The 13,396-nt window shown below is 52.9% G+C and overlaps 1 protein-coding gene across 4 annotated transcripts in view; it reads left to right on the top strand.

The window, feature by feature from the left end:
* LRP5 (LDL receptor related protein 5) overlaps positions 1 to 13,396 on the top strand; it is a 125,822-nt gene that overhangs the window by 78,063 nt on the left and 34,363 nt on the right. For all 4 annotated transcript variants that reach the window (XM_061407236.1, XM_061407235.1, XM_061407234.1 and 1 more), the window contains exons 8-11: positions 5,904 to 6,120; positions 7,843 to 8,132; positions 10,723 to 10,949; positions 12,161 to 12,345. In XM_061407236.1, coding sequence (XP_061263220.1) covers positions 5,904 to 6,120; positions 7,843 to 8,132; positions 10,723 to 10,949; positions 12,161 to 12,345 — 919 coding nt within the window. The remainder of the gene's footprint in view (positions 1 to 5,903; positions 6,121 to 7,842; positions 8,133 to 10,722; positions 10,950 to 12,160; positions 12,346 to 13,396) is intronic.

Genomic DNA, 13,396 nt, shown 5'->3' on the forward strand with positions numbered 1-13,396 from the left:
GAGCAAGGTCCAGTCTTGCCCTCTGTGGCCTGCGGTATCTTCTAAAGCTTCCTCCCTAGGGGCCTCCCTGGTGGCTAAGACTGTAAAGAATCTGCCCGCCTTGCAGGAGACTGGGGTTCGATCCCTGAGTCTGGAAGATCCCCTGGAGAAGGGAATGGCTACACGCTCCAGTGCCTGGAGAATGCCGTGGTCAGAGGAGCCTGTCGGGCTCCAGTCCACGGAGTCACAAAGAGCTGGACACGACTGAATGGATAACCCTTCCAGTCTCACTTCTCCCCAGGGTTGCTCTGACGCCCGGGTGCGAGAAGCAGAAGTCTCATGGGCCGACCCTGTAGACCTGTTTGGCCCATCTTTGAGGCAGGAAGTGTCGCCTGTGTGTGGGTTACCTGGTACTTGCTGGAGGCCCTAGGGGTCACCGGACTCCTTGCAACTCCCCTACCCCCACCCGATGTCTTCCTCAGCCAGGGCCCTGGGAGCTGGTGTCCTTGCAGCTGACATCTGCTGCTGGTTGTCTGCCGTCAGGGTGGGTGCTCGTGGGAAGTACCCGGTGGGGATTGCCCCCCCAGGGGGGCAGGCGGGCCAAGGAGGAATCACAGACTAAGATGAAAATACATCTGTCCCCCTGCTCCTGACATTTCCTGAGTTGGTGGAGGTGACTTCCAGCACACATGGAATAAACCCTCATTGGAGGAGTGATGGATGGGCTGTGTGTCCAGGTCCACGAACCCTGGGGAAGAAGGGTGCAGGGCCCCTGAGCAACGGGGCCACAAGCTCTTCAGGTGTGTGTGGGTATGTGTGTCAGAGCTTTTGAATTACGTGAATCCAAATAACCAGGGCAGTTTTAATTTGGTCTTTTATGTGAGTATAGTTATTCCATCAGAGAGCAGAAGTCTTTTTCCTTGTTTTTTTTTTTTTTTTTTTTTTAATGTGGGCTATTTCTAAAGTCTTTATCAAATATGTTACAACACTGCTTCCTTTTTCTTAAAAATGTTTTGGGTATTTTTTTGGCCTTGAAGCATGTGGGATCCCAGCTCCCTGACCAGACATCAAATCCACATCCCCCACATTGGATGGCGAAGTCCCACCCACTGGACCACCAGGAAAGTCCCTCTTTTTCCTTGAAGAGTCATGCTTTCAAAGTATTGGTCCTGGGAATCACACCCCCTTGCATGGCTGAGTGCTGGAAACGGCATTCAGTGTAAGGAAAGTGCAGTTCAGGCGACTTTTTGAGGTCCTCTGGTTTGTGGGTGGCCATGCAGACCCCGCTAGAGAAGGCAATGGCACCCCACTCCAGTACTCTTGCCTGGAAAATCCCAGGGACGGAGGAGCCTGGTGGGCTGCAGTCCATGGGGTCGCTGGGAGTCGGACATGACTGAGCGACTTCCCTTTCACTTTTCACTTTCATGCATTGGAGAAGGAAATGGCAACCCACTCCAGCGTTCTTGCCTGGAGAATCCCAGGGACGGGGGAGCCTGGTGGGCTGCCATCTTGGGGTCACACAGAGTCGGACACGACTGAAGCGACCTAGCAACAGCAGCGGTGGCAGCATGCCGACCCCGCAGCAGTGGGTCCTGCCCCTTGACACGGCTGAGGGTGGGCTTCTCTGGGGTCTGCCCTCCCTTCCTCCCTTCGCACAGCTGTTCTGCAGGTTGTCCAATGAGCTGGTCGGGGGATGGGTGTGTTCTTCCTGCCACCCCCACTTCCCCTACCCCAGACCTGGGTGTGGAGTGTGAGGTCAGCTGAGCATAGGAGGCCGGAGGCCTAGAGGTCAGAGAGAGCACACTGCACGCGGGCCCCTTCCACATCTGGCTTGGCCATTTGGACATAACTTCCTGGAGGCATCTAGTTTCCTTTCCTGAAAATCAAGGGCAGGGGAACTTCTCGAGCAGGGGTTGAAAACTGTGGACCGGAGGCCAGACTGCCTGATGTGTGCCACTATCAAATGTTTGGGGGTTTCTACACTTACCTTTTTGCTGACCTGCGTGGCTCATGGGATCTTAGTTCCTCAACCAGGGATTGAACCTGGGCCCAGCAGTGAAAGTTCCGAGTCCTAACCACTGGACCGTCAAGGAATTTCTTACACTTTTAAATGAAAACAATCAAAAGAGTACTATCTCATGGCATGTGAAATTTATATGAAATCCCAATTTTTTTGTTTTTTGCACGAATGAAGTGTTATTGGGACATATTCCATTCTGTTCAGCTGCTCAGTCATGTCTGACTCTTTGCGACCCCATGGACTGCAGCACTCCAGGCTTCCCTGTCCTGGAGATTATTCAAACTCATGTCCATTGAGTTGGTGATGCCATCCAACCATCTTATCCTCTGTCGTCCCCTTCTCCTCCTGCCTTCAATCTTTCCCAGCATCAGAGTTTTTTCCAGTGATTCGGTTCTTCGCATCAGGTGGCCAAAGTATTGGAGCTTCAGCTTCATCATCAGTCCTTCCAATGAATATTCAGGACTGATTTCCCTTAGGATGGACCAGTTGGATCTCCTTGCAGTCCAAGGGACTCTCAAGAGTCTTCTCCAACACCACAGTTCAAAAGCATGAGTTCTTTGGCACTCAGCTGTCTTCATAGTCCAACTCTCACATCTGTACATGACTACTAGAAAAACCAAAGCTTTGACTAGACGGACCTTTGTTAGCAAAGTAATGTCTTTGCTTTTTTTTTTTAATATAAATTTATTTATTTTAATTGGAGGCTAATTACTTTGCAATATGGTATTGGTTTTGCCATACATCAACATGAATCCGCCACAGGTTGTCTCTGCGTTTTAATACACTGTCTAGGTTGGTCATAACTTTCCTTCCAAGAAGTAAGCGTCTTTTAATTTCATGGCTGCAGTCACCATGTGCAGTGATTTTGGAGCCCCCCAAAATAAAGTCTCTCACTGTTTCCATTGTCTTCCCTTCTATTTGCTGTGAAGTGAGGGGACCAGATGCCATGATCTTAGTTTTCTGAATGTTGAGTTTTAAGCCAACTTTTTCACTCTCCTCTTTCAGTTTCAACAAGAGGCTCTTTAGTTCTTCGCTTTCTGCCATAAGGGTGGTGTCATCTGCATATCTGAGATATTGGGACACACTCACACTTATTTTAGGCTCCTTCCATGGCTGTTTTTCTGTGACAATAACCTTATGGCCTCAAAGCTGAAAATATTTACGCTCCTTTTCAGAAACTGCTTGCTAGCCCCTCTCCTGGACGATCCGCCTCCCATGCTCTCTTCTGGCCCCCATGTTGTCGATCTCCTAGGTTCGGATTTGTTCTTTCTGGATTCTGTTCTGATGCGTTGCCCACCCCGGAGGCTGATGGATGGGTTCCCATGTCTGTCTCCTCGCCCTCCGTTAGGGGGTCCAGGGAAGGTGGGGGTCCCTGAGTTGGGCCCCGAGGGAGCCTGGGGGGCTGACATGTGTCTCCCTGTAGACAGGCCGCGCTCGTCTGCTCCAGGATTTGGGAAAGGCCTGGCCCAGCAGAGTTACTTTAACAGATCTGTTGGGTTTGGTCAAGGTGTGCTGAAAGCTGCTGTGAAAAAGGCTGCCGTGGGATCATTTATTTTCTTGAGTGTTAGAGTCTTGATGTTCTTCCAAGTTGGAGGGCTTGCTGGGTGTTTCATGGGGTCTGTAATTGAGACCCTGCTTCCAAAGAGGAAGCGGGGAGGGCTTCCGAGGCAGAGAGGTACCCTGCCAGCCCAGAGCCCACGGGTCTGTGCTTGTGATGGGAGCCACCAGCCTGGTCCCGGGGAGGAGCTCACAGCCTCCCCCACTTTGTTCTGGAAAACTAGACGGCGGGATGGGGCGGGGGGACAGGCAGAAACAGGGAGGTGCTTCTGAGCAGCGTCCGCCCCCCTCAATCATCCTGGGTCTTCTGGGGGCTCACATTCATTATTCCTAAGCTGGGAAAATGTGCTTCCTTACATCACTCAGTAGAACGTGCGCTTACTTATGTCTGGAATGGAGTTATTAAAAGAAATGAAGAAAATGTGGACCTAGAGAAGGACGAGAAAGGTCTCTAAAGAGATACTGCTGGCCCTTCGGTGTATAGCAGGCAGAGTCTTTAGTTTCAAGACATGGATTGTTTTTCTTGTACTGATCTGTATCCGCAGCCCCTGCCTAACCCTGGGTATTCAGTGTCAGAGAAGGAGCAGGCGTGTTGCCTGTGTGTTTGTGAGTGTGAGACGGGCCGAGTGTTCTTGGAGACGCTCTTCCTCTTGCTGTGCACTTCCTCAGGCGAGACCCCTTCCCAGGTCCAAGCGCTGTGTAAAGCATGTGTTCACCATCTTTATGTGCCTTCATGTTGTGGGGCCACAACCAGAACCAGCACCCTGGACCAGCTTGGAGTGCTCCTGCATCCGTCGCCCGACCCCTGGGGCTCACCCGCGGGCCAGGAGTAGAGCCCAGAGCTCTACCCAGAAATCCTGCTGCCCGGGGTCTGCAAGCCAGCTCATGACATAGGAGATGGTCCCTCAACTGGACGGCTCATTGCGCCCCTTGCGGGCCCGTACCCGGCCTTCCAGTTCTGATGTAATTGCCCCTGATGGGGCCCAGCCACAGTTGTTTGGTTAAGTTCCCAGGGTAACTTAGCTGCCCCCCTTAACTGCGGGTGGACAGACTGAGGTCCATGGGGTGCAGGGAGTCGGCCGTGGACAGAGCCGGGGTGGGGTCCCCGACTGCAGGGTCCAGAGCTGCCTGTCCCGCCCCCCACCGTTTGACCCGGCAGTTTTGAGTTCTGTCCTGTGCTGCCTAACAACAGAGGACCAAAGTCTTTTCTGTCCAGCACATACCCAATCTGTCTTACGTGTGTGCCACCTGCACAACAGAAGGCTTGGGTCCTCTCTGATGAGCTGGAAATATAATCTGGCTGCACGAGGCCTGTTGAGACTTGCCTTTAATTCATCGTGTCTCTTTGATCCTGGCCTGAGAGCCCAAAGTTCGGATGTTGCGTTTTTATCGTCTTCCTTTGCACATCGGCTTCTACTGATCATCTGTCATCACAAGCACATCTTACCCTGTTTGTCTGTGTGTTTCGGTTGGTTAAGGCATTCTTATGTTTGACAGTGCTTTTCTCATCTGTGGCTTTTGTGGTTGATGCTTTTAATCAACACTGACTCTTAAGAAGATTTAGCTTTTACATCTCAGAGTCAACGGCCACCAGCGTGTAGCTGGGAGGGCTTCCCTGGTGGCTCAGCAGTAAAGAAGCCACCTGCCAATGCAGGAGATGCAGGTTTGATCCCAGGGTTGGGAAGATCCCATGGAGTAGGAAATGGCAACCCTCCCTAGTGTTGTGCCCGGGAAATCCTGTGGACAGAGGAGCCTGGTGGGCTATAGTCCATGGGGTCACAAAAGAGTTGGGTAGGACTTAGCGACTCAACAACAAGTGTGTCTGGGGTTGGATATCGTCTTAGAGCTCTGAGCTCAGACTTAGAAGCAAACGTGTCCTCAGAGTTCACCTGGTCCTGACCGAGCAAGAAATTAGTCCACAGGCAAGTGGGAGGCCTTGTCTGGGTTAGTGCGTTCCTGGTCCAGCCTTTTGAAACTGGGCTCTGTGTCGGGGGTGGTGATCTGTGCCTCCTCATGCTGCGTCTGGGCAGACATTGCTAATCAATGAGCCTATACCCGGTTGGAGAACCTACACCTTGGAACTCCAGGCAGCCACGGCCAGTCAATCAGCGATGGCGAGGCAGAGGATACCTGTTTGCCTTGCCTGCCCCTCTCAGCACAGCATGCACACCCAGGTCAGGGAGGCAGTAGGGAAGAGCCCCTGAATGGCACCATCACTGAAGACGTCATTCATCCAGCTGCCTCAGTGAGCCATGGTGCCTTGCCTGGCCAGATGCTGCTGGGGCCCGTCCCGTTCCAGGCCGCTCAGGCCCGAGGCTGGCTCAGCCCCGTGTCTGCCATCCTGCAGGTGATCAATGTCGATGGGACCAAGCGGCGGACCCTCCTGGAGGACAAGCTCCCGCACATTTTCGGATTCACGCTGCTGGGGGACTTCATCTACTGGACCGACTGGCAGCGGCGTAGCATCGAGCGTGTGCACAAGGTCAAGGCCAGCAGGGACGTCATCATCGACCAGCTGCCCGACCTAATGGGGCTCAAGGCCACGAATGTGGCCAAGGTCGTTGGTGAGTCCGGTCAGCCTCCAGCCGGGGGCCAGCCCTGCCACAGGCTGGTGGCTCCCCTTTGGTCCACAGGCAGCCAAGCTGGAGGCTGAAGCTGGGGGTGTGCGTGCCGGGCTGGGGCACCGGCTCTGGGGCTGGACAGGGCAGGAGGTGGTGAGAATACCAGGACATGTGATGGGGTGGGGTGTGGACCGGGCACAGTGAGTGGGCACGGCTGGCAGTTGTTGCTCTTATGGTGGCTAACACTCGCCTACTGCGTGCCAGGCTCTGGCTGAGCGCCTTAGTACAGCCCTCTACACTAATGACAAGGCGGCCCCGTTAGTGCTGGGGCATACAAATGGGTGGCCAAGCTCAAGACTCACGCCTGAGGCTGCCCTGACCTCATTGCTGGGCTGGGCTGAGATTGTTATCCAGTATGACAGGCTGGACCCTAAAATGCACACTGTATATCTAAAAGCTGGGATCTGCAGAAAGTTCCCTTGACACAGTGACTTGTCGCTTGATGACTAGGATTCCCAGTGCAAGTCCACAGTCTATATTGGGAACAGCAGTGTCCAGCTGTGCCGGGGGGACAGAAGCGGGGATGGGACAGTGGGCTCTGTAGGGACAGGGAGTCGTCCCCACCTGGGGTCCCGGTGCCTAGTCCTACACCTTCTCATCAGAGACACTCAGTTGACCTTCGCTGGAGGGAGGGATGGGGGACTGACCAGAGAGGCCCCAGGGCTTGCCCTCAAGTTGCTTCTAGTCCAGTGGGTGAGCTCTGCTGCCAGGCTGGTGAGTAGAGCTGAGATGTGAAAGAGATGCCTGGCTTTAAAATGCAAGGGAGGGCATTTGAGCGTGGAATTTGGGGAGCAGGTGGGGGGCAGGGTCTGCCCGGCAGAAGGGACAGCTGAGCACGAGCCTGGAGGTGCGGCCTGAGGGGCACCTGGGGGGTGGGGCAGGGACGGTGTACCCCTGTCTCCAGGAGAGGTCTTTGGTCTCAGCCTGCCCTCCTCAGACCAGATGATGGAATCAACACACTTGGTTTACCAGCTGCCTTGGAAAGCACTTTCTTTATCTACGGCAGAGTGCAAAGCCCACCAGCGAATGGGTGTTTGAAAAGCAAAGAATAAAGCCGCAGAGATAAGAAACATGATGCCTCTATGGGGTGTGATTTAAAGTTGAGAAATTGGGTCCCTTCCCACCTTCTCTCTCTCTCTCATCAGGATTTACTGAGAAAGATGGCAGAGAGGATTTCTTTTTTTAGCTGAAATATTTAACACGAAATTAAAGCCAATTTTAACAGCATTGCGGCAGAGTGAGTCTAACAGGCTGGCCCAAAATAAAATATACGCTGACTACTGTCTGCTGGAATAAGAAACAGGCGCCTTGGGCCGTCCTGGGTGAATCTGAGATGTCGAGGGCGCTGAGAATGTCGGGGACTCGGAGGAGGAACCATCCGGGTGGTGACTTGGGCTGCAGTCTGGTTGCTCAGCAGGCGGGGAGGCCAGGCCCAGCAGGCAAGGGGGAGCAGAGGGCGAGGCGTCCCCAGGCGGCTTTGAGGAAGGGGGCGTTCAAGTGTGCAGGGAGGCCCGGGGCCTGGAGCCAGGGGGGACCCGGGTTTCCACCAACCCTACCTGCTGTCCCCTAGTGGCGCCTGGGGGAGATGAAGCCACATACGACCAGGAGCCACCGCCCCCCCCATTGCAGGGCCACTGGGCCTAGAACCTGTGTCTTTCCGTCCAGGAACCAACCCGTGTGCGGACAGGAATGGGGGCTGCAGCCACCTGTGCTTCTTCACGCCCCGTGCCACCAAGTGCGGCTGCCCCATCGGCCTGGAGCTGCTGAGCGACATGAAGACCTGCATCGTGCCCGAGGCCTTCCTGGTGTTCACCAGCCGGGCCGCCATCCACCGGATCTCCCTGGACACCAACAACAACGATGTGGCCATCCCGCTCACGGGCGTCAAGGAGGCGTCCGCCCTGGACTTCGATGTGTCCAACAATCACATCTACTGGACCGACGTCAGCCTGAAGGTACGGCGGCGGGTGTCCTGCTGTTCACCTCCCCTGTGAATACCTGCTGGCGATGGTATCGCCTCAGAGGCTTAAAAAAGGCTTTCTTTTTTTAATAGGTTTTCTTTTGGGGGGCCATACCATGTATGATCTTAGCTGTCCAGTCATGAGAGAGCACGATGCATGAGCCCCCTGCGTCGGGAGCAGAGTATTAACTCCTGGACCACTGGGAAGTCCCTTAATCTGTTTTTTTAATGATTTATTTATTTGGCTGGGCCAGGCCTTCGTTGTGGCACTTGGGGTTTTCAGTCTTCGTTGTACAAGCGGGATCTTTCCTCTCGGCACGTGGAATCTAGCTCCCCGACCAGGGATTGAACCCAGGCCCCCTGCACTGGAAGTGTGGAGTCTTAGCCCCTAGGCCAGCAGGGAGTCCCAATAGTTTTGTTTTGTTTTTTTAATTGAAGTTTAGTTGCTGTGCAATGTCTGTAGCGAGTGCACAGTATAGTGATTGACCATTTTGAAAGCTTAGACTCCATGTATCGCTACTGAAAGTATTGGCTGTCGGCCAGGGTCTCCTTGTAGCTTATTTTATCCCTAACAGTTTGTACCTTCACTCTCCTGCCCTGATGTTGCCCCTCTCCGCTCTCCCCACTGGTATCCACTGTATCTGCGAGTCTGTTTCTTTTTTGTTATATTCGCTATTTGTTGCAGTGTTTATATTCCCATATAAGTGATATGCTACAGTATTTGTTTTTCTCTGTCTGACTTATGACAAAGCATAATACCCTCCAAGTCTGTGCATGTTGTTACAGATGGCAAAATTTCATTCTTTTTAATGGCTGAGTGTAAAAAATTAAAAGAAAAAAACTATAGAGAGTTCCTTGGTGGTCCAGCGGTTAGGACTCTGTGCCTCCACTGCAGGGGGCACAGGTTCTATCTGGGTCGGGGAACTAAGATCCCACAAGCTGCAGGGCGCAGCTAAAAATAAATTTTTAAAAATTAAAACAAAAATTAAAAAAATATTTATTGTGGCTTGATTCAAACCAGTAGAACCCTAGTGAACCCATGTTAATACCTAAGCATGAATGATTGCAATGAGTGGATCTGGTGAACACACAGGTGGCTATTTCTAGAGTGATTATGTACCCGTGTGTCTTTTGATTCACCCCACTCACTCCCTCACAAGTGCCCACTTACTTAACAAGCTTTCTTTGTTCTGGGTGCTAGTGCAAATATCCTGGATACATACAGGAGAGCCCCCTTTATCTTCTCAAGTAGAGTTTTGCAAACTGGTCCTTGGGCCAGCCTCCTGACTTTGTCAGTAAAGTTTTATTGGAACAGCGGTGCCCGTTTGCCTGTGGATCGTCCGCACCTGCTTTTGTGCCCCTGAGCTTGCGTGCTGAGTCACTTCCGTTGTGTCTGACTCTTTGCGACCCCTTGGACTGGAGCCCACCAGGCTTCTCTGTCCGTGGGATTTGCCAGCAAGAATACTGGAGTGGGTTGCCATGCCCTCCTCCAGGGGATCTTCCCGACCCAGCTCAAGTCTGCGTCTGTTGTGTGTCCTGCGTTGGCAGGCGGGTTCTTTACCACCAGCGCCGCCTCGGGAGCCACTAGGCGGTGGCAAATCCATGTGCCCTGTGGTGCCTGAAATATTTACCAGAAACATCCTCTAACCCCTGTTCTAAAGCACGGGACACTGAACGGTGTAGTCATCTACCTTTTATTCTACTGTTGGGATTACATGGTTCGTAAGGTTTTTTTCTGATTTTAAAAGTCATAGGGTTCACTGTAGAAAGAGAGAAAAATATACAGAAAAGGTATAAAGAAGAAAATAAAACACCCACACCTCCATCATTTCGAGTCAGCCACTGATGTCGTTTTAGAGTATCTCCTTGCATTTTTTCCCTGCGTTAGTGTTTCTCATAATCAGTCATATGCTACATAGAATTCTGTATCCTGTGTATTTTTCGTCACATTATAACATATTTTGTCTCAAGCTATTACAAACTCTTTGATATAATTCTTTAAATGTGTAAATTATTCTACTGTGCATATATTTCTTAATCATTGCCTTATTTTAAATGGCCTTCCAGTTTTTTCCCAACTCTAAACCATACCACAGTAACAGATATCTCTGTGTATAAAGTCTCTTTTGTATTTTCTTTCCTTTGAATAACATTTCAAGAGGAAGATTACTGGGTGAAAGATCCAAGGATTTCTTTTTTAGGATGTAACTATTTTGAAGGGTCCTGAGACATGTATATATAATATACTTATATAATGATATATTATTTATAATAATGTACTATTATATAATATGTTTACATAGTTTAAAAAGTATATATATATATATATATATATATATATTGCCAAATTGTTTCTTCTAAAGAGGTTGTGTTTTAAAAGTTCCTTTAAAAACTCGAATGTTGAGGGGCAATAGATAGAAGGAATAAAAAGAATAGAAACTCAAATGTTGTGATCTGGCCCCTCATCAGTAGCTGGTCAGTTGCTGATGGTGGTTATGGTCAGCAGTCGCTCCAGCATCACCTGGTGAGATGTCTGCCGAAACTCTGCTTCCTAACGGGTGGCCTCTCCTTCTCCCCACTCCCAGACCATCAGCCGGGCCTTCATGAATGGGAGCTCCGTGGAGCACGTGATTGAGTTTGGCCTCGACTACCCGGAAGGCATGGCCGTTGATTGGATGGGCAAGAACCTCTACTGGGCAGACACCGGGACCAACAGGATTGAAGTGGCCCGGCTGGACGGGCAGTTCCGGCAGGTCCTCGTGTGGAGGGATCTAGACAACCCGCGGTCGCTGGCCCTGGACCCCACCAAAGGGTAAGGGCCGCTTTGCCAGCCCGTGCGCCCGTGCCCCCACCACCTCTCCACACCAGCCAGTGCAGTGATGCCCCGAGGCACACGGCTGCCCGCTGCCCGTCGACACTGCAGTTGAGAGTAGTAATGACCCCTGTGAGCTTGGAGGTGGCCGGGACCAGCAGGACTCTTGCGGGGCGGGGGTCATCTGGTTCATTTCACAGTCGGGACACTGAGGCCCAGAGCAGAAGCAGGCAGGAAGGGAGGCCCCCGTATCAGGCATCACCCGGGCCCTTCCAGGGGAGCCTCTCGTAGGAGCACCCAGGGGCCCTGCCAGCGTGAATATCTTTGTACCTGATTTCACAGATGCAGAAACTGAGGCTCAGAGAAGCTCAGTGACTGAAGGTCACCGAAGGTCATGTCAGTGGTCCAAGAAGTCCTATCCAGATCCCTGTCCAGAGCTTCTCCTCCTGGCCTCTTGTAGCCGCTTGGCTGCAGATTAAAACCTGCCTTGCAAGGCACATGCTTTGATCTGTCAAGCAGCCTGGGGGCCCTGTCCTGTGGCCAGAGGGCCGGGCGGAGTCTTCCTCTGCATGCACTGCTCACCCCATAAAGCATCAGTGATGTGTAGGGAGCACCCCAAACCCTGCCTGCTGCGTGCTGTTAGGGAAGGAAGATTTCTGCAGAACAAAGGGAAAGGTCCAGATTTTAGTGAAAGAACCAGGAAACACAAGTCTGAGATGGAGGTTTCCTCCCCAGAGCTGATGGTGAAGAGCCAGGAAAGAGGACCTTTGGTGGAGGTGGTGGAGCCGAGTTCGAATTCCGGCCCTGCAAAGCCTGTTTGTCTTGGGGTCTTGTTTTCTTCCTTCTTTGAGGAAAGGGACTGTATGCCCTGATTGGCCCACACTCTCCTGTCCAGCCTACTTAGCATTTGTCCCTGACATGGGGGCCCCTCCTGGACATCCTGGCACATGGCCACCACCTTTGTGCATGTGAACAAGAGTATCAGGGCTTAGCTTGCAGGGGGCGCTGCTGTGCGACCCCAGGAGCCAGGATGCAGCTCCGTGGCCGCTCCTGGAGGGACAGTGGGTTGGGGGTGCTCCCAGGTCTCCCCTTGTTCATGCTTCCTATAAGATGCCTTCAGCACGGCCCAGAAGATGGCGGCAGGCAGGCTCCCTGCCCTGACTCAAGGGTGGACACGCTGACCGAACCTGCCCTGCTCCTGTGTCTTCCAGCTACATCTATTGGACTGAGTGGGGTGGCAAGCCCAGGATCGTGCGGGCCTTCATGGATGGGACCAACTGCATGACGCTGGTGGACAAGGTGGGCCGGGCCAATGACCTCACCATCGACTACGCTGACCAGCGTCTCTACTGGACGGACCTGGACACCAACATGATCGAGTCGTCCAACATGCTGGGTGAGAGCCGGTGGGTCCTGCCGGGAGGGGGCACCCCTGGTGGGGTGTCAGCCACCCTCAGCCCCCAAGCCACTGTGCCCTCGGGCTTGCAAGGTGTGGACGGGCCCCGAGTGCTGACCCAGCTTGCCACAGAGGTGTCCCTTTCTGCCCCTGCTGCCGTTGTGTAGAGGCCCTGGTGCTGACAGCTGGGTCCAGACCCACCCCAGGCCAGGATTCTAATCTGACCTGACACCACAGAGCATAGGTTTTCAGTGATGGGGAAACTGAGGCCCAGGGAGGTAACGGGACCTGTGTAAGGTCACCGAGCGCTGCTCAGCCCCCAGGACCACACGCTCCCTCTCCATCCAACCCTGAATTCCTCTTGGGTACCAGGCATCGTTCTGGGGCCACTCAACACCCTGGGATTAGATTAAAAACAAAACCCAGGACTTCCCTGGTGGGCCAGTGGTTAGGATTCCACCTGCCAATGCACGGACATAGGTTCAGTCCCTGGTCGGGGAAGATTCCACATGCCGGGGGGCATCTAAGCCCTGCACCACAACTCCTGAAGCCCATGCACTAGAGCCTGTGCTCCCAACAAGGGAAGGGAGTGCTCCCCGTTCACGGCAACTAGAGAATGCCCACAGGCAGCAACAAAGACCCAGCATAACTGAAAACACATAAATAAATAATAATTTTAAAAGCCAGGAAAAAAAAAACCTTATTCCATATCACCTAGCAGTGAGGGCAGGATTGGATCCTAGAACATGACTGGACTTCTTGGTGGGTGGGGGAGGGTGGCTCTCTTGGGTGGTACCAGTTGGTGGAGCTACCCTGTGCAATTGAGAGACTTTGGCTTCCTTCCTTACCGCCGCGGCTGCCACCTGTGGTAGGCACAGTTGTGCCCACTTTACGGATGAGGAGACTGAGGCCTTGGTGGGCCGAACCACTTGCCCCAGGTACTGTGTGAACAGAGCCAGGGCCAGAAGCTCTGTGTTCTGGTTTCTGCTTGCAGTGGGCTGTACCCGCCCTGCACACTGACTGTCCTGGTTCATGGGGCCCGGAGCGAGGC

Source organism: Bos javanicus, chromosome 29 (genome assembly GCF_032452875.1).
Source record: "Bos javanicus breed banteng chromosome 29, ARS-OSU_banteng_1.0, whole genome shotgun sequence".
Taxonomy (NCBI): Eukaryota; Metazoa; Chordata; class Mammalia; order Artiodactyla; family Bovidae; genus Bos; species Bos javanicus.